The sequence below is a fragment of the Lepidothrix coronata genome, unplaced genomic scaffold, assembly GCF_001604755.1.
Source record: "Lepidothrix coronata isolate B3197 unplaced genomic scaffold, Lepidothrix_coronata-1.0 Scaffold29, whole genome shotgun sequence".
NCBI lineage: Eukaryota > Metazoa > Chordata > Aves > Passeriformes > Pipridae > Lepidothrix > Lepidothrix coronata.
Window position 1 is genome coordinate 2,000,602 of NW_016690209.1, and position 24,606 is coordinate 2,025,207.

At 42.7% G+C, this 24,606-nt stretch overlaps 1 protein-coding gene across 1 annotated transcript in view; it reads right to left on the reverse strand.

Moving 5' to 3' along the window:
* Window positions 1-10: 10 nt before the first annotated feature.
* Window positions 11-24,606, reverse strand: part of LOC108495124 (guanine nucleotide exchange factor DBS-like) — a 61,248-nt gene continuing 36,652 nt past the window's right edge. Inside the window, exons 10-19 of the mRNA XM_017810446.1 lie at window positions 22,990-23,059; window positions 19,992-20,101; window positions 16,272-16,367; window positions 13,616-13,705; window positions 11,449-11,520; window positions 9,645-9,731; window positions 7,401-7,519; window positions 6,729-6,841; window positions 5,566-5,669; window positions 11-4,429 (exon numbers count right to left, since the gene is read on the reverse strand). Coding sequence (XP_017665935.1) covers window positions 4,329-4,429; window positions 5,566-5,669; window positions 6,729-6,841; window positions 7,401-7,519; window positions 9,645-9,731; window positions 11,449-11,520; window positions 13,616-13,705; window positions 16,272-16,367; window positions 19,992-20,101; window positions 22,990-23,059 — 962 coding nt within the window. The 3' untranslated portion in view covers window positions 11-4,328. The remainder of the gene's footprint in view (window positions 4,430-5,565; window positions 5,670-6,728; window positions 6,842-7,400; window positions 7,520-9,644; window positions 9,732-11,448; window positions 11,521-13,615; window positions 13,706-16,271; window positions 16,368-19,991; window positions 20,102-22,989; window positions 23,060-24,606) is intronic.

Consider the following 24,606-nt stretch of genomic DNA (forward strand, 5'->3'; position numbering starts at 1 on the left):
CAGGGTTTTGTACTAGTTATAATTTTTATAAATTTCAAACAAAGTGTGGTTCTACACAGGTCAGAATGGCCTAATTACAGGAAGTTCATTTGCACACTTTTTTCTTGTAATAAATTCATACATTCTGTCTTGACTGGAAAAAAGGACAGGTAATTCTGTGCTCTTTCCCTGTCTGATTATCTCTCATCAGTCACAATATACAAATACATCATTATCAACACCATGGAAATCATGTAAGAAAAACAAACTGTACCAATTCTCAGCTGGGGAGAGGAAATCTTAGCAGCTATTTCAGCTCCAGCTGCAAGAAGAAATACACATTTTGGCTCTTTTTTCTTCTTATTCTTATATATTTCTAATCATATATATATTTGAAGTCTTTGAGTATATTTTTGGAAAGGAAGCACATAGCCTTTCTCATACCCAATCCTGTTTGAAATATCAAGAGTCTAAGAAAATCATAGATAATAAAATGGCTTTTCATCACACACACAACCAGAACATAAGACACACACACACAGCTTTGCTGTCACTGGCAAGAAGAGCCAGAGCTCAGATGTGGTGGTTTGGCTGCAGCTGTTTATGATCAAGACAACGACCATTAGTGTGATTCTCCACCCTGTGGGGCTCAAGGTGAGAGGAAAGGATGAGCCCTGATTAAATGTTAACCTGGTTTACTAAAATCAAGACTTGTGTGTCATGGCAACTGCCCGGCTCTTTGCCGCTGGTGAGGAAGGACTGTGCTGCCCACCTGCAGCTGCCTGAGCAGAGGGCAGTTCTGAGGATGTGAAGTTCCTGCAAGTTTCACAGAAGAGCAGCAGAGCAGAGGGGACCCTGAGCCCAGAGGGCAGGGCTCACCAGCACAGCCCCAGAGAGCAGAGCAGGCAACTGGCACGGACTCACTGGTCCAGCAGCAAGGGCACTGCTCAGCCACAAGTGCTGCTACAGCCCAGATTTACCTGGGATCTTGTGTCTTCTACGACCAAAACTTAGTGGCAGCTGTTACTTTTAAATTACTTTCTGGTCACTATCTAATCTCCAAACAACACTGAAATGAAATCCATATTTGAAAACTATGATTTTTAGGTGTGTCTACCTGAAAAGGATAGGGTCAAAGGCCTACATACAGAGTGTACCTTAACATAGGCATTAGTCTTGCTGGACATTACCAGATCATAATCTAGACTGTACATGGAAAGCCATTCCCTTAATTATCACCTTGCTTGACAGAAATACACTAATTAAAAGACTATCCTGTCTACCCTTTAAAAACAAAACAAAACAAAACAAAACAAAAAGTCATCAAAACCCATTTTGTCTCATCAGCAAAGCCAGAGGGTTACTTTTTATGGGCTGCTCCTGGACTTGTCAGCAGCCTGATCTGTCCCTGAACTTTGTTCTTTCTCAAATCAAACCCTGTCTCCCTGACAGAGGGCCTGGTCACTGCCCAGCAGCAGCTGCCAGGGCTGCTGTGTGCTCTGGGTTTGGAACGTGGAGACAGGAACAAGGAACTGCCTCTGGCTCACCAGCACTGCTGGAGGGTTAAAGACACAATTAATAGTTGTGGGCTCCCTGCTCAGGTTCAGCGTGTCTGAGTAGCTGTGGCACAGTCAGCTCCCAAGGAGCAGAGTGCTGTGCCACTGCTGAGTGGCAGTGGGGCAGAGAGTTACCTGTCATCCTCAGGACACTTGTGGAGCAGGAGTGACTCAAACTTTGGTCTAGCAGGATAAAACATTTTTTAGGGGAAAAAAAAATGTTTTCAAAAGCAAAGTAGGGAGGAGAACTGTGATAATCCAGCCCATACCTTTGCAGTTGTCACAATGAGATGGTGAGCTGGGAGAGGAGACATTTCATCAGCAATCCTCTTCCCTGCTCCAGCTCTAGGCTGCTCCACAGGGTGCTGCCACTGGCACTCATGGAGGGCACAGTGGGACATATGGGGTTCAAAGCTTCGCTTTCCCCTGAAGGGTCCCCAGTTTTTGCATACATGGTAAAATTTAGCATCATAATTCAACAGGAGGGAAATTCAATAGCTCCCATTTTACAGGAGGGTTGCAGGGATATAGGGGATATAGGACTTGCACACTGTCATCCTGCTCACAGCAGAGGTAGGAAAGGGACTGGCAGTATCTGATTTCTCATCCTCAGATCAAACAGAGACTTCCCACTGCCATTTCACCATAAGAATGAGATTCCTCAAAAAGAAAACTCCAAAGTGCAGGTTTTCATCATTCCATCTCTCAGCAATGTCACAAATCTTCATTTTGGCAGTTTCATATACCCAGGATAACCCTTCCCCATCTCTCTCTCCCTCACACAAAAGCTTACTGTACTTATTAATATGCAATCAATGCTCCCTACCCTTCCCTCTCCTCTGCTTAGGGCAGGAGTAGACAGCAGCACTGCAAAAATTACTGAAACCAGAATGGGCTCATTTTAGGGAGAGGATAAAGGAATTGTACTACAAGAAAACATCACCACATGTTTCATTCCTGAAAGGAATGAATTCTTCCCTTAAGATGCTGAGAACTACTGTAGACCAAGAGGATTCATGTTCCTGAGAGCCTATGTGTCATTTCTGAGGTAAGTGACCAGCAGAAAACAGGTAAGCTCCACTCTCTATAGGACAAAATCATTTTCCAAAAAGATACAGAACTCTCAGGTCCTTTAGTCGTGAACGGAAAATGTCCAAAATCACAGGGATCAGATATGGAGGGTTAGAAGAGCCATGGGAATTAATCACCACAGTGCAAATCATAATCAAGCAATGGCTTCACAGGCAAAAAAAATCTGAATAAGCCTTTACCTACTCGAATGGGACTATCTACCTGTGTCACAGCTATCCTGACTCACACACTAAGATATTTGCAACACCAGCCTCCACTGAGACAGAAAGAAAAACATTCAGGTCCCTGCAACGGTGATAGCAGAGGTGAGACAGACACCTACTGTTTTGCTCAGAGCCTCAGTTAGTAAAGAGTGGGTTTTGGTTTTGCTTTGTCTCCATTTTTAGTGCTTTCGTCCCCTTTGTTATTTACATAAAGCACCACTGAGGGTTCAACAAAACATCCCTAAGAGTGAAAGCCACTCACTCACTCTTGAGCTTCTTCTAGGATCATTTTTACCAGATTGATCTTTGCCTGTTTGCAAACCTAGTCAATACTTATCTTTACTACAGTATTAGCAGCTTTTGTGGGACCTAAGACCCAATTACCATCAAAATGCCTTCATGCCTTAACAGCTGCTCTAAATGAGCTAATGGCTTGTATAGGAATAATAACATCTCTAATCACTTTATATTATACATTACATCCTTATGTGGCAGAGATTTGGTACAGTCCTTTAATCAAATGTCCTGGAAAGAAGTATTTAACAACAACACTTTATCCATTCTAATGCTCACTGCCTATTTGCAATGCTTAAGTATATTCCAAATGGGGGGTGAAATGTATCTACTCATAGCCCAGCACACGAGGAAAGCATGCAGTCTACTCAAACATGTGACAGTAAATGGCATTCAATTGAATTCTTGGCACCAAATGCAAAGAGTTGTGATCCAGCAACCAGGACTGCAGAGGGGGCAGAGGAATGACTAAGATTGTAAAACAGTTCAAAATGTTCTTTGTCACAGTAGCTGTTACATATCTTTACTTCCCTGCTAAGCCCTGCACCTCCGTGTCATAGCCAGGAGCTGCCACCTGCATCATTCCAAGCTGTGGAATGCTGTGTGCAGCAGTGCCATCGCGAGGGAGTCACGTCACTGCTGCGCGGAGCCTCTCTGATGGTCCCAGTCAGAAGGTTCCTTTCCCCAGCCACCCTAAAATTGGATGGTTTTGGTGTTGACCATAGCAAAAAGGGCACGTTTGTGATGACGTATCAGCTGGAATTAAGGAGGACAGGGAAGGCACAGCCAGAGGCAAGCAAATGGAAAAACGTCCAGGTGAGCAAGAACTCGTAACCATCCCGTGCCCCGTGCAGTGACGTGGTGCTCAAGCAAAGTTGCCAAAAGGTGCGTGCATAGAAACTCTTCAGCTCTGCTGTCGACCTAATTTAGGCCACATCTTCTGAAACAGTTTGATAACCAATGCAAGAAGCATTTTTCTCCTCTAACACTGAAGGTAGGTTTGATGTTTTCTGGATGTTTAATGCTCCTTTCAAGTTTGTTTTTTCCAGCTTGCCAGGTGGACAGCACAGTTCTCGTCTGTTCATGGTGATAAAGTTTTAGTGAATTGTGAACCTCAGAGCTTGTGAGAAAGGCAACTTTGATCCAGTGTCCACCCAAAATAAAGACAGATGGATGGGGTCCTGAGGAAGGCTGGTCCTGCTGTTCAGCTGCCAGCCCTCTGTTCTGCTGGGAAGCTTTTGGCCACCTCACTTTCCTTCGTGTCTGACTCTACTGAGGCTGTACTGCAGGAATCGTTGTACATGTCTGAAAAGGAGGACATGGGCATTGTCACTACAATATGTCTATAGGATTTTCCATCTACAGTCTTGAGGTTCTTTGTTAAAAGCCTGAAATAAAATAAAACACAAATAATCACAATTCCACTGTTCTCCTAATTCCTTCACTAAAGGCAAGGGAGGCTCTTTTGGCATATAATGAACTGTAATGTGTGTGTGGTTTTGTTTTTCTTTTGAAGCATTAGACATGCCAAAGAAATGAGAGCTATAGTTGGGCACTGAGGGTGAAGACAGAACTGACCTGCTGAGGAGGTGAAGGAGCAGCACTAAACTCCCCTTAAACCACAGCAAAGAATCCTGAGGTTTGAAAAGGTTTCCTCCACTTTAACAAACTAACCAAAGAAAAAAAAAAATCAAGAGAGACCAGTAACTCAGAATAAAGTGCTGGTAACTCTCGTTTGCAGGTCTGCTAGATTTTGCTTTCCTCTGTTACCAGAAGACAAGCAGGACACATTTTGGTAAATTATATTTAAGGATGGGCAAAAATTAGTCTAAAATTTTAAACCTTTGATGTGCGGAGTTGCTGAGATTCAGCTTTTCCAGTGCAACCTGTTTGGGTGTTAGGTCAGAACCAAAGCTGAAGAAAGGATGACTTTTAGTGCTGATTTGGCTGAAATTGTGCCAGAGCAGCCTTTCCTCCAGCTTTTGGAGCCAGCTGTGAAATATGATGAAAGCAGTAATGGGTCATGAAATCTTAATGTTTTCAAACCTAGGCCAGAACCACAGCCCTGATGCTGATCTCCATCCAAAATGCTATCCATGTCAGGATCAAAGCTATCCTGCAGGCACACCCCACCATATGACACACTTGGGCTGGCTGTAAAGGACCAGTAGCCACAGAAGTTTGGTGGGAGATTCAAGTTCTGCCCAGGGAGGGGTAAACAATTAAAGCATGCCAAAGAAAGCTGCTGTGCCTTAACTAGTTCTGACACCCAGGCACCAAATTTCAGGCTGTCTCAGCCACATCACCAGAGACTGCGACACATATACTCAGGTGAGTCCTCTAAAACAAAAAGTGCACTTTTTTATCACATCTTTTTTTATCACATCCTTTTCCAGTATGGAAATAAAAAATAAATGCCAGTAACACATTTTCTCTATTACCTGCATTGCTGTTCTTAATTATGTTGTTACTGTCCCCCTCTGCTGGCTGCAATATACTGGAAGGAACCCAGTCACTTTTCTCAGAGACCAGTTTCTTCACTAACCTGAAACTCAAAGAACAGTCAGTGAATTTTCCTACATTCCCTTTCCCTGGGTTGTGTTTCTTAGAGGTGCATGTTGGCAGCTATTTCCTAAACTGAAGAAGAAGGCAGAGGACCCAAGGCAGTCCTACAGGTACCTGGTGACTAAGTTTCTTCAGTCTCCGATGGTGACCCAGAATCCCAGATCACTTTCAAGCAGACTGTGTGACACGGAAGCAGAGCCTTGGCCTGTGTTTGAGACACTGACCTTGGGCTTGGAAGTGCAGGGTTAATGGTTGGACTCCATGGAGTTTTTTTCCAGCCTAAATGATTCTATGATTCTAAATTCAAAGCTAAAGAAAATTAATATATCATATTATCCGTCCCCATTGCTGTAAATACCAGGGAGGATGGGTTTAGTTCGCTTCCCAACTACTTCACCCTATGGAACTTGCTCCCTTCTCAGCTGCATGTCAGTTCTGAGTGAAGGGTCTGACTGCACAGGTACTTCAAAGAGATCAGATCTTCTTCCTCTAAACTGCCCATGCAGGGAGAATTCAGATGTGCAGGCAGGTCTGGGCACTAACACTTATTGGCTCCTAACACTCACTTTGCAGTAAGAGAGAATAAATGCACCAAAACATATGTGAGCTCAGGGGAGGCCAGACTCATTCCCCTTTGTCAGTCATATCTTATATCAAAACCTTCCAGGCTAAAAATGCTCTCAGTGGAAGGCATGGGGATTTTATGGATGTATCCTATAGGGGGGTTCTGCCTTTGACAGTGCCCTTCTGCCTAGAAAGTGTCAAAACTCTGGATAATCCCCTCCATTTCCTTTATACAAACTTCTGTCCTCGTAAGCCTCCTGTCACAAGCATTTGGGATGAAAGTCAACCAGGTGGAATTAACCAAAGCTGCTTGTGTGTTCATGCCTCCCACTGCCTCTTTCATGTTGTGGTTAATGGGGTGAGGGGATATGGATTGATTTTGAAGAGACTTTGACATTCTTCTGAATATTTTCCATCTTTTCCAGGAGTTCATGGCTGTTTTACCTGTCAAGTCCTGTCTCTCTGCTGTACTTACCATTGACCGTTCTCTCCTTCCTGCACAAACTGCACCAAATCTCCATCCTCGAGAGTCAGAGAATCCGGGAAACAGCTGTCAAAGCTGCCTTCCACCCGAAAAAGATTGCTCCCCTAAAATGAATGAAACAAGGCACCAGAAAGAGAGTCACTATGAGTGCAAGAGAGAGTGAGTTTAGTTAAACACTAAATTAGGCATTTCAAGCTGGCAGAGATTTCTTCTGTAGGGAGTTGTGTATCTTCTTATTCCTTTTATCATGCCCAGGTTAAATATTATTCAAAATTATGACAGAACTGTGCTGTGCATTCAGGCTTTAGGATTAACCAGCCAGCCATTATTCTGACATAAAAATTGGTTTTGTGACACCAGGTGAAGTTATGTGGGAAAGTCTGAAGTTACTTTTTTAAAGGCTCAGAGTTTTCCCTCACTTTTGTAAAAAGTAAAGCGACAGCTTACAAGTAAGAGTGACTTTTTTATGTTTCTCATTCTGATCAACCAAATAGTCTTGGAATAATCTCCCAATAACCCAGATCAAATTCCCATCTTCTGTATTCCCACATGTCTATGAATTTAACATTGGTATGAACCCAAACTTTGTAGGTTACATCATGATTCTTAGAGGGGAGGAGGTTGTGCTGGGAAAAGGGCAGTGTAATTTGAAAAAGGAATTACATTATTAGGGTTGGTCTCTTCCTCCAAGTCAGAGGAGTTCGAGAGTTCATCCATACTGGAAGGGATGGCTTCAAAATCTTCAAATGTGTCTAGAGAAGGCATTTGCCTGCTGGGCCAACCTTTTCAAAGGACATAAAAACCAAGAGGAGTTAGCTATCAGTCATTAGCCTCTTTCAGAATCAGTCTTTATAAAATAAATGTCACAGGTTCACTTCTTACTATTCTACTTACAGAATTGCTTGTACCTTTTTATAGCTTATTCCCTGATTCTGCCACAAAAATTTTGTCACAGCCATTATTTTGTCTCTAAAAACCTGTACCACTCGCTGTCATTAGTAGGAGGGCAGACTGTGTGGCCACAGTGTGCACATCCATCAATGCCTCCAGTGTTTAGCATTGCAAAATCCCTTCATTTCAGGAGGTACAAAAAGCAAGGACCAGGAATATTTCTGCTGAGCCAGTGCTGGAGCAAATGATAACTGGTGCTGATGTGACTTTCAGAAGGCCACGCTCATTCCGTTTCCAGCTTACCTCCACATGTCTATCTATAAATTGAAGTCCAAAGCCATGGAATTTTTGTTGACTTCTTATCTCCATCTCACCCCAAGGGGATATTACCACCCAAGCAACTTACAGAACTATACCCTGGAGAAGGCTGGAATTGCAGGAAAGGGACAGGATAAAGAGCAAGGCACAAAGAAAATCAGACCTTGGGGGTATGGAGGGAAGGTCTCATTCAAATTTCTGCTCCTAGGAGTCTTCTTGCATGATTTACACTCAGAACCACCCCAGCCCAGTGGAAGGGACTTAATGAGAGATTTCCAGCTCAAGCACAACAGCCCCAGTTTCTTTACCTACAAAGGTATGTCCATAGGATGTGTCCTGAAGGAAACTGAGGCTGAGCCCTATAAGATCTGCCTGTCTGAGGCTCCCATGATGCAAAAGTAACTCAGACTCTTCTGTACAGAGAGAAATCATGATCTGCACTTTCCTTCACTTGATGCCTGTCCCTTTTCTGGTGGGGATGGGAATGACTACAGTCCAGCTCAGAGGAAACAGACCTTCCATGTCCCAAAGATTTCTGCAGCCCTGACAGATACAAGCTGAACAGTCAGTCAAACCACCATGTGCTTCCTAATTAATGTACCTGCTCTGCATCAGCTGATTCAGAGGGACTTGGGCTGAGCAGATGCTGAACCAAATTCTTTACATCCTGTGGGCCACTGCTTGACAAGGCAAAGCAGTGCTCTGACTACAGTGCACAGAGATGTTCACATAGTGAGATTACATATCCCAGCACTCACAACCCACACCAAAACCTGGCCTGGGACAATACAAAATTAAGCCAGGTAGTTCAAGTAGCAAACAGAAAAGTGATCTGGGAGAAATAGGTTTATTAATTGATTTATTTAATCCCTCCCCATGCACATCCTCCCTGCTATAGGCACTGGTTGGTGCAACATGTGGTCATGCAGCTCTGCAGCCCCTTCTCCTCCCTCCTGTTTCCCAGGGGCTGTGACTGCTCCCACAGCTGAAATCCAGTTAAAAGGGACACAGCAACCATCTTCCTCCAGAGCTGTGACCCCAGCTATAACCCCATGGGTATGGTTTGGTCATCTGTACTTTTAAGGGTGTAAAGCAGCCTCTGAAGTGACACTATTCTCTATCAGTTTATTCACACAAGCAAAATACTGGCAAGTGTCTAAACATACAAGAATATATTGATGCTAATTAACTTCAAATTGCTACAGCAATTTTAGTTCAAATTCACAGGTTGGGCTACAAATACCAAAAGAAAAAGATATCCCTCTTCCCCCTTAGACAAAGTTTCTGTAATCTTTTGCCACTGTCATTTACAGAAAGCATCCAAGGCAGAAACCTCACCAGCAAGGATTCCTTGCAAATATATGCATCAGCCTTTCTCTTCCATACAAATTGCTGTTCTAATTTCAGAGACTAAGAAATAGCCCAAGTTTCACGTACTTAATTCAAGCTATAAAATAAGACATCAAATTCTGAGCTCTCTGGCATCAGTTAAAAGCATTATTTTCATCTGTTCCTGGCCTCAGAAAACCAGAATCTGAGGCATTGTTTCTAGTGATCCAAGCTTGTTCTTTCATTGCTCTGATGGGAAGTTATATTCACCAGGAGAGAAAAATCTCTTTATGTTAAAGAGAGTAAATATTATCATAAGTTTAGATTACACTCTCAAAATGAGATTATAACTTCTTTAATTGTGTTTACCTGTCTGTGAAGCAGATCTAGGTACGGATCTCATGGTGGAACCGGTATTAGAGTTAGTCTGGGCCAATATGGTGTTCTCAAAAGCATCTGTGACAGGAAGTACAGTTTGTGTCTTCAGGGTGAAATAGTGACCAGACAACCAGTACAAAGTGAATTCCTGCATCACCTCTGCTACTGGCAGTCTTTTTAACAAACAGGTGGACTGGGGTCCAACAGTTATAAAAGAGGAGACACATGACCAGCACAAATGAGTGAAAGGACAGCAGCATTCCACAGAAAAACTGTAAGTCTGAGAAGGACAGAGAACAGCCAAATGAATCAAACAGATATATTGATGCTAATTAAGGAAAACGATTGCTGGGAGAACAGTGCAGTGTTCTATTTCATTACAGATTCCTTACCCATTTTTAACATGTTTTCCTTGCAGCATTTCAAATCATTCTGTAGGTGATGGTCTATAGTTTTGATGCAGCAACAGGGGACCAGGGAGGCCAGAAATGAATTATTTCACTCTTGATGAATGCAATGCAATGTTGGGGGGGACATTTTTATCTAAGTACATCAAATCCTTTGTATTATTACCTCTGTTAGAGCCCTGGCAATAGCAGCAATATCTTCTGGTAAAGGGATGATAAAGTTCATTGTTTCCTCCTTAAAGAAACTCAGTCTGGTGATGGATGTTGTGCAGTAGGACCTTGGTTTTAAGCAATGAGGAGCAAGTCAGTTCTATGCTACAGTTAGTCCTTGTACTTTGAAATCCCCCCTACCTCTGCAGCCCCATGGTATGCTGAGACCAGAGCTATCTGTCAGTGAGGAAAGTGAGGTATAAACACCACAGTTTGGGAAACTCTGGTGCCGGGTGCCAGGATGACTCTAAACGTAGTGCCAGGGGTCACTGGCAGAAGGAAATATTCTGCAAACAGCAAAACTACTTCTGCTCTCTCTGAATTGTTTCTTCCAACCTCTCTGTTCCAGTCTCTTCCCTGCTGAGGGTGACACAGGACACAGGTCTGATATGTCACTGATTCTGTCACTGACCTGTTCACCTGCTCTTTCTACCAAGTTTTTGTGCAGAATGACACAACGCTAAGAAAGAATTCCTCGGCCTACATCTCTCTCCTCTCTCTCCTGCAGCAGGGGTACCTGGCTCCTTGTGTCCCAGGTTCTGGCAAACACTCTGGTAAAGGGGAAAACTGACAATGGAAGTTGGTGATCTTTCAGTAGTTGGGTAACAGCATCCCAAATTAACTCTTTTGTATTGTTTATTAAGCAGTAATTGATTAATCTGCTGCAACAAATAGGTGGAAATTTTGCTTGTCTGAAATGAAACACTGCACCTTAAAATGGCTGTTGATGCACAGTCTAGCCTCTTCTGTAGTCTTCATGCACATGGCTCCTGCTCCTCTCTCTAGGTATAGACACTAACAAGGGAAGAGGGATGCAAGTGGCCAGACTGCAGGTGAGGGTGAAAAGTAGCCCCTTGGCTCCCTGCAGCTACACTTGATGGAGAGAGCCAGAAGCTAGGCAGAAAATCCAGATCCAGGTGATAGTCTAGGGCACTACTTCCCAAAACAGGCAGAGAATTGGGGTTTTAATTCAGGCCCATCCCTAGATGAATATAACATGAGTGCTGGGGACAGGCAAGGGAGTGACAAGCTGTCTTTATCCCAGTTATACAGATAAACTGACCCCAAAGCCCCAGTGGACTCCAGTGTCATCTGCCAGCTGTGATGAGATGTGAATTCAGTGAATAATATCAAATGATCACCAAACAGGTTTTCATGCAGGATGGAAATACTCATACCTTCAAACCCCAGGGGAGTTGGGTCACTCTTTATTTCATGTCTCTTGACTTTAACTGCAGGAACAAGGGGACCTGTGTGAAGTTTACAAAGTCACAAGGCTGTAAATATTGTTAAAGGAGAAACTTGCTTTCCCATTACCTGGAAACACTACCTTCTTAGGACTCTCCATTTCACCCAGAAAAAATGTCAACCACTAAATTCTAGGTGGTGCAGACAAGCACTTCTGTGAAGTAGATAGGAAACAGACCTCTTTTAGCAAAAGACATTGAGACATCACAGTAAAAGTATCTGCTTCCCATCAGGTCTCACAGATGTTCCCTCTCACTCTTGACCAGGAGATGGCACTAAGGCAGCCAGACTCACAATCCCAGCTCTCACCCGTGAGACTGCCAGGGCAGAGCCCACAAAAGCCAACACTTAACACCCCACGGAAGTGGAGGACACCTGTCACAGCCTCTCCTGAGCCCCGACTCCACATGTGGAGGGAGCTGAACTGTCAGCAGTGAGGATCAGACACAGCAGTAGCTGTAGCCTTTTAAAGTGATGATTCAAATACCCTGGCTAGACCTGAATTTGGGCTGATGCTGAGGCAAGACTCAGGCTTCAGTTCTTTTGTCATCTGAAATAGTTTCTTAAAAGAGATGCTGTAAATAAAATACTTAATTGAAAAGCACTGATTTTATTTTCTAGCTTTTAAAATCATTACAAAAGCTGCTTTCTCAGGATTCCGAAAGACTGCCAACAGTCTTGTGGCAGACAGGATTCTAGGACAGGACTTTTTGATATGAAACTATAATAGAGTTTGAATTTCATTGCAATTCACACATGCTCTCTTTGTTAAACCACACTAAAGAACAACCCTTTGTTGCCCATTTTCTTTTTAATATGTGCTTCATTCTGTTCCTCAGCTTTCAAAATAATTATTAGGAAATAATTCAGTCTTCCCATAATTTAGTAACTGACCACGTATATCTGAAGTTGTTGCCAAGGACAGAAAGCTCTAAGAACCTCTTCTCCTGTGCTATGCCCATCGCTTTCATGGGGTGGTGTTTTACTGTTACCATCTAAAGGGGCTGGCAAAGAAACATTTGTAGGTAGTGGGACTGTCACATCCTTCCTCTGCCCATCAATCCCACCACAGTCTCATTTCCTGACAGCCTCATGGCAGTCAAGGATGCTGTTCATACCCTTCACAGCTATTGAGAAGGCACCAAATACTGTGCAACTTCCTTCCTGACAAATACAGAGGAAAGATTTTTATACAAATTAATTCAGACATTTTTCCCTTCTATTTTGGTTTGTGAATTGCCCCTGCAAATCTTAAACTTGCAAATCAGTTCCTTTGCTTAATTCCAAGACCTGCCAAAAGACAGTATATTCAGAATTCCTTGTAAGACCATATGTTCTGTTCTTAAAAGTATCTCTGACACGTAGGCATAGGTGCCTACAGACTTACTGATTTTCAGCACAACCAGCTTGCCCAAATGCATGGGTTGATTTAGAGTTTAAATGTAGGTACTAATGCAGTAACTTAGAGTAAATTTTGTAAAATTGCCTTTTCTCAAAATAAAGTTCAAACCTAAAACTTTCATAAATTCCCACACGAACTGCATAGAGGTCAGTGCCTTCATGCATGTCTGAAAATTCCTTGCAAACATAATTTCTAATCAAAACTGTGACTATGCTAAATATGCTTAAAACTGGCATCTATTTTTGGCTTGATTTCAGACTTTCTTGATGTCTGCTGCACAAGGAGGAGATTCTCTCCTTCTTGAAAGCAAAAATCTTGAAGAGCTTTAAGGAAACAGAGAAATAACTTCAATTGAATTTCAGTTAATCCAAATCAGGGAGAAGTTGGAAACTTAACCCCACATCAGCCAAAAATTAATGCAGTTTCCATGGAAACCAGCAACACTTTTTGAAGCCTACTGTGGAGAAACTGGGAAGAGTCATTCTATGTGCTGGCAGCACATCTGGATATACATTTGAAATGTCTTGGGCTGCCTCCCTGCAGGTGTTACACTGGTCCTGACTCTTCTTCTACTGGAACCTCCTGCATTTGTAAAAACTGAGCCTGGTGTACTCACTCTGTGAATAGCATTTAGCAGTGAATGTATCAGCCAGCAGGCAGGGAGAGGGGGAGCTAAGCAAGCAGTGTGACGGTACCTTTGGTCACAGCAGAAGCATTAACTGTGGTGCTGATGGAGGAGGCAAGGGAAAAGCGACGGGTAACTTCTCTGTCCTTAGACTCTGGATCTGGGAGAACAGACAGATGCAATGCAGGGCAGGGTTAGAGGTTAATAAGCACTGAGGGTAAAAGATGTTCAAAGCAAAGCAGCAGCTGGAAAAGGGTAGGTAAAAGGTGGGTTGCTCTTCTAAAACAAACACGAAAAATACCCTCAACAAAGTGAGAAGCACAAAAAAGAGTTGCTACGGACATATTTTCAAAGCAATTCCAATTGCATCAGTTTTAATACTTCAGAAAGCAGACTCATGCCAATTATTATTTTAGCAACCAACTAGTGTCCAAGTACAGCTACAAAACACAGAGAAATGAGCGTGATGACTAGAATGGGGTGTGTGTCTACAGATGAGGTTTGGGTTATTTTAGACTGAACTGCTTGTTATGTGATGACTGACCTGAAGTACACTGAAACATGAATGGTTTGGAGTTCACATGTCATTTCTAGAAGTTAACTGTGTGAATGCCTAAAAACACTCTCTGAGCCTCCATCCTTACCAGGACAAACCAGTGAAGGCTACAGAGCAGATTTTTGTTTACTCCAATTAGGACCCTGCCTTTTCTCTAAGTCTGCTCAGAAGACACAAATTCCCCAGATTTCACTATGAGATGTGTTGGAGTTGTACCAACACCAAGTAATAGGAGCTTGGCTCTGCCAACCAGGATGGCTAATGCTGACCCAAGGATGGGGGAGACGCAGAGTGCTGAGTATGGACTTTGATAGACTTTGGTGCCAGCTCTGCTAAGGCTGCCTGGGGGATCTCTGCACTAGTGGAGTGCAGGATAGTAAAGTTTCTCCTCCTGACATCAGCATTTCTTTGTCCAAAACACTGAGGTCCTTATATATAACATTTTCCACCCCATCATATCCAGCCTAGTCAGACAGTTCAGCATTTCTCTGAGCATCCATGCTCCACTACCAGTTGATATCCATCAAGCAATCTTGTTTTCACCTTATTTAGTCTTGGTATTTTATTGTTTAGACCTTCCTTTTTGTGTGTTCTGGACATGAACAGACACAGTAGGTGTGAACCAAAGTGTGCTCAGCTCAATGCACCATCCCCTGCCACGTCCAGTAATGAATCTTTAGACAAAACGTTCAAGAGCAAGACAAGCTGATTGCAGAGACTTCCCCATTCCCTTCTCGCAGCTTCCCATCTGCCTGAACAGCCAGCCCATGTCGTGCTAATATGGCTTTGCCTGAAGGAATGACCCCAGCACCCAGCCTGTTTGCCAATGGCTCCCTCTAGGCCAGGACCAGATCAGTGACAAAACAGCACAACAAGGTGAAACACCACATTGGGTAATAGAGGTGTTTCACAGGAATCCCAAATAACCAGACCTTGCAAGCCTTTGAGCTGAGAGTGCCTACAGCTGAGGGGGTATGAACTCTGAGCTGTGCTTCACTGTCTGGAACATTGAGTACAAGGCAAGACATTTCATATGAAAAGAAAAATTCAGATAAAAAAGCAAAAGGGGCCCAAACCAAAATTGTAGATCCAAACTCACACAAATTATTTTATTTCTGAAATCTGTATTTTGTAATTAATTTCCCCAAGTCACAGGATCTAGAAATCACTGGGTTTGGTATTCAGACACCAAACTAGTTTGTGTACCTCAGATCTTAATACCGTGTGTAGCCTTAGCCTTGCGGCCAGAATCTTATGGCTGTCATGGCTCTTGCTACACTGTTATCTACTTTATAACAATACAATTTATTGCTTCTGCATTTCTCTTCTTATTCTTTCATCTTGCTTCTTCCTCTGATGCTCACCGTCTCCATCACTGCACACTAACCCTTTGTCTCATGAAGGAAATATCATTGATCAGAACAGGAGAAAAGCCACACAATAACAATAAAAGGAGTAATCGTAGTATCTTTTCAGAAAGTGATTGTAAGTAGTCATCCAGTTTAATTTCTATTCACATTTCTTTCTTTGCTCTGAAGTCTCTTCCTTGTACAGCCATCACAGGAACACACAGTGCTCTCTGCTCATGGATATTAAATATCTGTTAAACATTTATGCACAAAGACCCAGAACACACTGTTTTATAGTACCATATAAAATAATTAAGTAGAAATGGCAATAAACCCCAGATCTCCTGAATTCTGGTTCTCCGGAGTAATCACTAGGCCACAGATAAGAAACATTTGAAAAAACAAAGAGGTCCAACCGATGAACGATTTAACACATGAAAACCTTGTGTAGCACAACACAGAGATGGTACTCTTCCCTTCAAGCCTGTAAGTTGCTGAAAGAAGTTAGGTTGATCATTTAAAACCAGTTCACACTTTGACCCTTGAGAGAAACTGGAAATTTCCATTACTTGCAATGTGCACCAGTAAAAGACCGAACTGGCCAACTCAAAGGTTGCCTTGCCAACACTGCTGTGGGAGAAATTTTTGGTAACAGTGTCTTTGAGAAGAGGAGCCAAATGTGTGCATCAGACAGGAGTGTTTGGGCGAGATGCAGCAGCACTTTGGGAAACAGTGATGGATGGCACTATGGGATGGAGAGAACATTGTGGGAGTGCAGGAGACAGATGGCCTGAGACCAAATGCTGCATGGGTGATTTTACCTTTGGGTGGAGCTCTGCGGTTGGAAAGACCTTGCAATGTGAATCGCTTTCTAGCAAGCGCTGTGCGCTCAAGGTTAAGGCTGGTGGAAGCATCAACTAGGAGAGAGAGGGAGAGGGAAGAGAAATAAGGAAGGAAGGGTCAGCTGTTCAGCTTATGGGAAAGGAAAGGTTAGCACTGGATGACAACTAAAAATAAATAAATAAATTTTGATTCAGTTCAAGCCTGAGCGAGAGCTAATCAATTAGAAAGGTCACATGAGGTCAGGGTGATTAAACCAGCTGAGCCAAACAGAGCCCCTGGGTTGAGTTTGGCTCACTGAGTTTTAATGGAGAACAATAACAAAACAAAACCAAAGAAAAACAGGTGAAGGGATGTAGCTCTCATCAAAGGAAAATACAGTTTAGCAGCAAGCTCATTAAAAAGGATCTAGTGCCTTTTACTGTGAAAACACATCACTGTGGTTGGAACAACAAGGTTGTAGGGAGAAGTAACAGAAGAAGCCTTGCAGTGCAAGACACGCAAGTGTTGTGAGCAGTCCCACTTCTGCTATCCAGCACTCATACTGAGCAGTCTGCCCTTGTCTGCCCTAAAGCTGATGTGCTCTCAGCCTTACCTCCTACAGTCCTCCTAACAGCCTCCAAAGCGGGCACATAGTCATGCAATTGATCTCATGCTTTGCTGGGATGTAAGGATGCCATGCCAGCAAAGCTTACATGCCAGGCTCCCTCGGGAATAAGCCAGCCATGCTGCCTGACAGCCGCCTCTAAAGGGATCAGTCACAAACCCTGGGATCAGTCACACCCTGAGGCTCTGGGTTTGAAAGATACTCAGTTACTTGCATTGCAGGAAACAGGTGGACCTAGATCAAACCCCCAGATCCACACATTCCTGCCAAATTCTGCATCTGCTCCTCTCTTAGTGTGGGCAGGTAACACACAGAAGGTTTATGGCAAAGGAACAGGACAAAGACCATGTGTTGGCTGTTTTTCCTCTTCTTTACTTCATACGCTGCCAAGTGAAAATCATTAGAGGGACAAATGAAGACCAGAAGTACAAAGGGAGCACAAAGAGACAGTGAATCCACACTGATGGACAAGCGACAGACAAGCTGTGCTTCCAAAGGAAAGTGCATCCTATCACTTTCTGATTTGCAGCCAAGATAATCCAGGATCCAAGGTGCCTGCATGCATAGGTGGGTGTGAGGTTAACAGATTTCAACAACACAGAAGTATTATGTCAGTGTGCTTCAGCTCCTGCTACCCAGTGTCCTGATGCCAGCTTTGGGCCAGGCAGATGCATGTGGTGAGGAATTGCTACTGAGTGGTGGTTTCAGCTGTGGGGCTGCCTTTGGCTGTCAGACCATCTGTGCTGGCCTAAGAACCATTCCCTGCCACAGCTGCTCCCACTGCGAGGCAACCTTGTAAAGATACTGTAGCTTATAAAGAATCCAGAAACTGGTATATAAAATGCACTTACTTTCTGTTTGCTTAGGGCAAAAAAATCCATAGCATTTCATTATCAGAGTCCCATGGTAAACACATCAGTGCATGTCTGCAGGGGTCAGGTTTCAATGTTGGTTCTTCAGCTCTGCAGTTACATCACTGCACTGAGGAACCCCGTAAGGATCTCACAAGTCCCCCCAGCCTTTCAGCACCAGCAAAGCACTATACACTGGTCTCTAAATTCACATTGTCTTTGAAATAACCTGAGTTATTTCAAACCTTTTCCTTTATTCTGCAAGTATACCAGATAACCCTGGAAGCCATTTCCAAACATAATGAGGACCAGGTCCTGGTGGGCAGTGGGTTGAACATAAGCCTGCAATGTGTACTTGTGGCAAAGAAGGCCAACAGCATCCTGGGCTGCATTAAGGAGAGCTGTGCCAGCAGGACCAGGGAGGTGATGCTTTCCCTCTTTGCAGCACGAGAGAGACACACTTGGAATGCTGTCCTGTCCTGGGCTCCCCAGGACAAGACAGACATGGATATTTGAGTAAATCCAGTGAAAGGCCATGATTAAGGCATTGTAGCAGCTGACATGACAAGAGAGTGAGAGAAATAGGATTTTTCAGCCTGGAGAAGGGGCTGAAAAAGGCGGATCATACCAAACAAAGAAGACAGAGTCAGACACTTCTCAGTGGAGCCCAGTGACAGGATGAGAGAGGCAATGGGCACAAATTGAAATACAGGAAATTCCATTCTAAAATGTGAAAAAAACTTTTTTACTGTGAAGGTGGTTAAAGCCTGGGACAGCATCCCCAAGGCATTTGTGGAGTCACCATCCTTGGAGCTATTCAGAGCCCAGCAGGACATGGCCGTGAGCAACTTGCTCCAACTGCCCTGCTGGACTTGCTCCCATATGGCTTCAAGGCAGTGACTCCACCAGTCAGGTCCACACCAACCACGGGTTTATATGTAGAAAACTCAGTTCAGCCCCTGCAGAGGAGCAGCCAGAGGTGCCTCACAGGGACACAAGTTTTGGTGGGACATCTAAAGCTGGAGAGCTCTTTGCTGGTGGCTCTGTGCAGCCTGGTTTGCAGCCCAGGATGCACAGGACACCCGAATCCCAAAACGAGAAGGGACTCACTGCCCAGCTCTGCAGGAGCAGCCACCCAGCAGAGGATGAGGAGGCTCTGGGCTGAGCTAGTGGGATCAAAGCCAGAGCCCTGAGGAGCTGGTCATGGGAAAGCCAAGACAGAAGAATGACAATCAGTACGTAGGGTGATCCCAGTTCCCACACTCTTGCTTAGCTGGACCAGTTAAAAACATCAATCATTTTCCTGGAATTTTTTTTAAAGGGGTTTATGAATTTCAAATGAAAAGCCACTTTTCCACTTTCCTAATTTCTAAAAAGTTTATATTTAAAAAAATATACTGAAAAAAATTTTTAAGATTGGATTTTTAACTGAAGAATCCATAACTTCATTTCTCACCATGAAAACTTATTGAAATGAAAAAATCTTTTGGCAAATAGCCTATTTTTCAAAGAGAATATATTCCACTTTCTTTTTTACTATCTCTATTTATGAAGGGGCTGTTACTTTAAGCCTCATTTGGGCATTAGTCTCTTAAGACCTCACAATTTTCATTTTATATTATTAGAAAATTCTTTGCTCTAGCATTTAGAAATACTGCCTGAAAGAGAAACTGCTGTCAAAAGATTTTCCGTTCCTGCTACTGTCAGATGAGATTCAGTTTCTCATCTTCAGTTCATTTTAACCTACACTGTACAGAATATCTATTGTACTTATGCCCTCAAACAGTGGAGGCACTTTCTGTGACAGTGTGTGGGTGTATTCTCTATACACCAGAGGGAACCTATAGTTAGAGGATGCAAAAAGCCTCAGACATACAGCAAGGAAATCACTTAGCAAAGTCCACAGACAGTCTTAAAATTAAATGTATCTAGAAACCAATTTCACCAGGATACAGAAGGTTAAAATACATATACTATTGTCCCCCAAATTCTATTTTTAAAAAACACAAGTTTCATAAAGAACACTGTAATGCATCAAAATTCAGACTTAAAAATCCTAAACAAGTACCACTTCTTGGTGTTCAGGAAGTTTCATGGTACAGTTGCTCAGCTTTGCAGCATTGTCTTTTTGATGTTGGGTTTAAACAACATACATTTAAAGTATCCTCATCAAACACCACAAATATGTGTAATTATAAAAATATTACCCTTTGGAAGCAAAAGCTCTGTCTCAGAACTCCTACCTCTCTTTTGTTTGGCGCTGGGACTGGAATTCCTGTTTTTATTGTTAGATGCTTCCACGTTTGATGTCTCAGATTTGTTTTCATAAATACTTGATGACTTCCTGCTATACCTTGGGACAAGAGAAATATAAAAATAATTACATTCCTGGTTAATGCCTAACAGAGCACTGAGCACTAAGAATTCTTTTTCTCCTCAGACATGAAAGCCTACAGAACAAAGAGCAGGTTTTAAAATTCTGTGCTACAGAAGCCTGCATCTGTAGCGGATAAAAGTCATCCCAGCCCCTGCCTCCTCTCTGCACCACACACTATGGGATGTGCTCTGTGAGAGTTGAGAAAAATGGAGAAACAAGCTGGTTGTCTGCACAAGCTCTTTTTGCAAATCCAACCAATTTAGAAGGAAGGAGGGGGAAAACCAGCTTAGGAAAGAAAATCCCACTTTTCCATCCTTTGTAGCTTGCATTTGTCTCCAGGAGAGAAATGGATACTGGATGGTCATGAAGAGGTCATACCATGCATAGAGGAACATGTGAATTCCACTGGCTTCCCCCAACTTCTGTTTCTTCTCTTTGGACACATGAATCCCAGTGGGATATTCCTGACTACAGCTGAACCACAGACCACAGGGGATCCGCCTTGACAGATTTGCACAGGTACTGGTCTTGTGTCTGTAACAGGAAGGACCCTCCCACCCTTGGTTTGTAGGACATTCTAGCTGCAAGATTTTCTCATGTTTCTTATCCTCATTATTTTGCAAATGTCTGGTGGTTTAATTTGGGTGTTTGACTGTTATCTTTCACAGATTGCTCCGTACGTTTCACTGTATCTACATACTTGAAATCCTCTTTGCCAAAATGCTTGTTATTAACATGTATCAGCAATTACACTGCTGCTTACAATTAACAATGAACTGTTAAACTGAACATTCATAGGGTTTATTTTGCTGTAAGGGAAAGCCTGAGATATCATTACAAACATTAAAACATTTGGAACACTAGAGATCTGTGAATAACTTTCATAACTATAAAGCGGCACAGGACTCATTGCTTTGTATTTGAACCTCTGATCTGTTTCTGATGGAACCTTAGCAAGGTCTCTCTTACCTCCTGTACTAAATCAAAATGTGATTTTTCAGCCTAATGTCAGGTACAAAATTGGGCTTAAAATAAATATGGGAACAAATCCAAAGCACACTCACATTTCCTTATTCTTTTTTCTCTGTTCCTTCTCAGCTGGGCTGAGATAACTATGAGATGTGCAGCTGACAGAGTTAAAGATTTACAGCTGTGGGAAAGTCACCAAGAAAACACACGAGCTTTTCTGAAACAGCATCTGCAGTCAAACTCTAAGTGTTTGTGTTTATCTATGTGCAGAGGATATTTTTACATGGATGTATGACTGAATCAGTCATTTCCAACAAAGAAGATAGTTAAGCAGTTAGAACAATAATATATTTAAGTTTCATATGTTTAAATAGATTAGAAAACAATACAAAGGGATGATTTCATTATCACTGAAATGCAGCAACCATGCCTTGAGAGAGATACAGCAGCAATAGATACCTCAGGGCATCTCATTTTAGGATTTAACAGTGAAACTTTGGGGAAGAATTTACAGAGAGAGAGAATTGAAATAGATTGAACAGGACTCAGGGACATTCAATAACTGCCTGTATTACAGGCACTGGCTCTAAGTGTCCCTCTTGCCAACACCTCAGCTCCAATCCTGAGTCAAACCAGCCCTGCCTTATCTCATGGAATTGCAGTCCCAAGTGTTGTGGTGGCACATAAACAAGTAAAGGGGATAGTCTTTGTCATGGAACAGATACAGCCTGGGGAGGGGAGAGCATCCTGCAAACAGATTTCATTAATGTCACAGCACAAGTGTTGTGGTGGCACATAAACAAGTAAAGGGGATAGTCTTTGTCATGGAACAGATACAGCCTGGGGAGGGGAGAGCATCCTGCAAACAGATTTCATTAATGTCACAGCACAGGTTTGACGATTCCCGATAAGCAACAGTCACTGTTACACACAGGCAACCCAGAAGAGGTTGTCTATTGGTTAGATAAAATTTCAGTGATTAATTATTCTCCAACCACTGGCAGAGCTCTGATGATAATGTCTGCTCTCTAGCTAATACTGTCTGCCACTGGTTTACCTACAGCACCTTTCACAACTGGGGCTGCTTGCATTTGGAGCAGGAGCATCTGACCTCTCCTTCTCTGGCACAGTTGGCAGAGTGAGGACAACAAGTGCTTCATTTTTCCTTTGGTTTAATCCATTCTAGGACAAATAGCTAATCACACGGCCTTTCTTCCTGGAGTTAATTAATTTGCTGTTTACATATTTTTTCTATAATTTCTGCTCTGGAAAAAATCTCACTTTAGGAGCCTTATAAGAAGGACACATGTCTGGATTATTTTGAAACATTTTTGTGCTTGCATTTCATATCTTACTGGGATAAATTTCTCCTATCCCCAAGGTGGTTCTGCTGAAAGATTTCCACCCTTAAATCTTAAACAAAGCAAATGTAACCAAGCCTAGAGAAAATACGGTGCAGGATTTAGCACTGCATGTGTTTAGTATTTCTTGCATGGAGTTGTACAGCCCTCAATGGCTGGCTGTATTACCTTGGACCTCCTGGTTTGGTTGATCCTGCTAAAATGTTACAGCGATATCCTGTGCCAACTTACATTAAACTTGCCCAGCAATTGGGCCATTACAAAAATTTGCTGACAGCTCCATTTAACATCTGGAAATGTTCCAATACATTTTGCCTAAACTTGAGCTAATCAATGCAGAATTGTGATTTTAGTCCCCCCATGAGCAAAATCTTTATGTGTATTTACTATGAATTTATCTTTAAAGAATTTGAAGACAACCAAGTAAGTTCATACCCAGGAAGCTAAATACAAAACCCTCAGAATTTTTGTACTGCAAAAGCACAAAGGCAAGACAAAACATGGCCCTGAATGTGCCATGGTAGCTGTGGTTACCTGCTTGCATTGGAATCCATCGGTGCATGGTATACACTCTCAGTGATTCTTTGGTGCAGTTGACTTGCTTCTGGTAAAGAAAAAATTAAAGGAAATTGCTCCAAATTGTATAAATTGCTTCTGTGTTTATGTAGAAGGTGGGAAAGAGAGAGAAATAGGAGAGAAGAGATTTTGACTGCCACTGCAATCAAAATGGAATGCTTGTACTTGAAGAAAAGGCATATGATGATCTTAATGAAACCTTAGCTCACCCAAACACCTCTTCCACTCATATTTTTTCAGTGCAGAAGAGATTTATTGCTCTACCTCCTTCTCTTTCCTCTGTACCTCTTCCTAGCTAATTGCACTATATGGATCTAGAGAATGGATATAATGGCATTTTTCCCAGAATACAGGTTTTGTGGCTCACAGGTTTTTCTGCATTTAGCAATGCATGTACACCAGTCCTTTTGCACACACAGCCATGTAGTGGGATATACCCCCATCCCTCTGCAGAATGCTTTTGCTCAGCATCCTTGACAAACAGAAATAAGAAAATGTTGTTTAGGTGCCACTTGTTCACTCTTTCTGCATAGCTGTCAGGTAGCAACAACTTGTGCCTATGTCCAGTAAGTTCTGAGTGAAGAAAAATTATAAGAAAGATGCTGTCAGCCTGTATTTCAAGGCCAGGAGAGTCAGACTCTGAGAAGTGAGGAAGCAATGGAAGGAGCTGCTTTCAAACTCTCAGGTTGCTGAGATCCCAAGGCTATTTTGCTGTGTAAGAAGATGAATCTCCTTTCAATGAAAGAAGAACTGATAAGGGGTGAGAGGCAGCACCAAAAGATTAAACTCAATGAAGTCTTTTGTTGGCGGGGGAGAAGTGTGCATTCTGGGTGGGGAGTTGGAAATAGCTCCATTCCTGACTTTGGCAACTGATCCACAGCCTTGCACAGATCCCTTAAGCTGCATCAGTAATTCCTTTGCCTTCAAGAGACAACTACATTCTTTGGGATTGATGGACCACAGTGTTACCCAAAGCCTTATTGGCATTCCGTGCTCACTGCAATATGTGATGGGGCTGTACATACACCGAGGGTTGGACACAAATGACCCATATGTTAAACTATTTATCACATACTTTGGCCACCTTCTTTGCCCTTCACTCACTCACTCATCTCAGCTGGTTCCTTCCAACATCCCAACCGCCTGTGCAACTCCTAACAACAGTCATTAAAAACAGCCAGACAAACAAATCTATCCCTCTTCCTTCTCTCATTACAATGCACAGTTGGAGAAATATCCAGTCTTGGATTATAGTCTCTTCTTTCATGAGTCATTGGAACTAGAAATAACTGTGTAAAACCACAGGACAAAGCATGTGCTTCCTGACATCAGTATTGTAATAAAGGCCTTGATTCATGTGATCATTTGGAAAAAGGCAATGGGAAGAGCTGCAACAGCGTATGAGATACAAGTTATACCCTCTGACTGCTGTTCTGCTGGATTCACAATGAAGGGAAGCTTGACTTTACTCATAGAGTAGGATGAAAGTCATCCTTGGATGTTCTTAAGACCAGACTGGATAAAGTTTTGAGTAATGTGGTTTGGCCAATAACTGACTCTACTTTGAGCAGGACC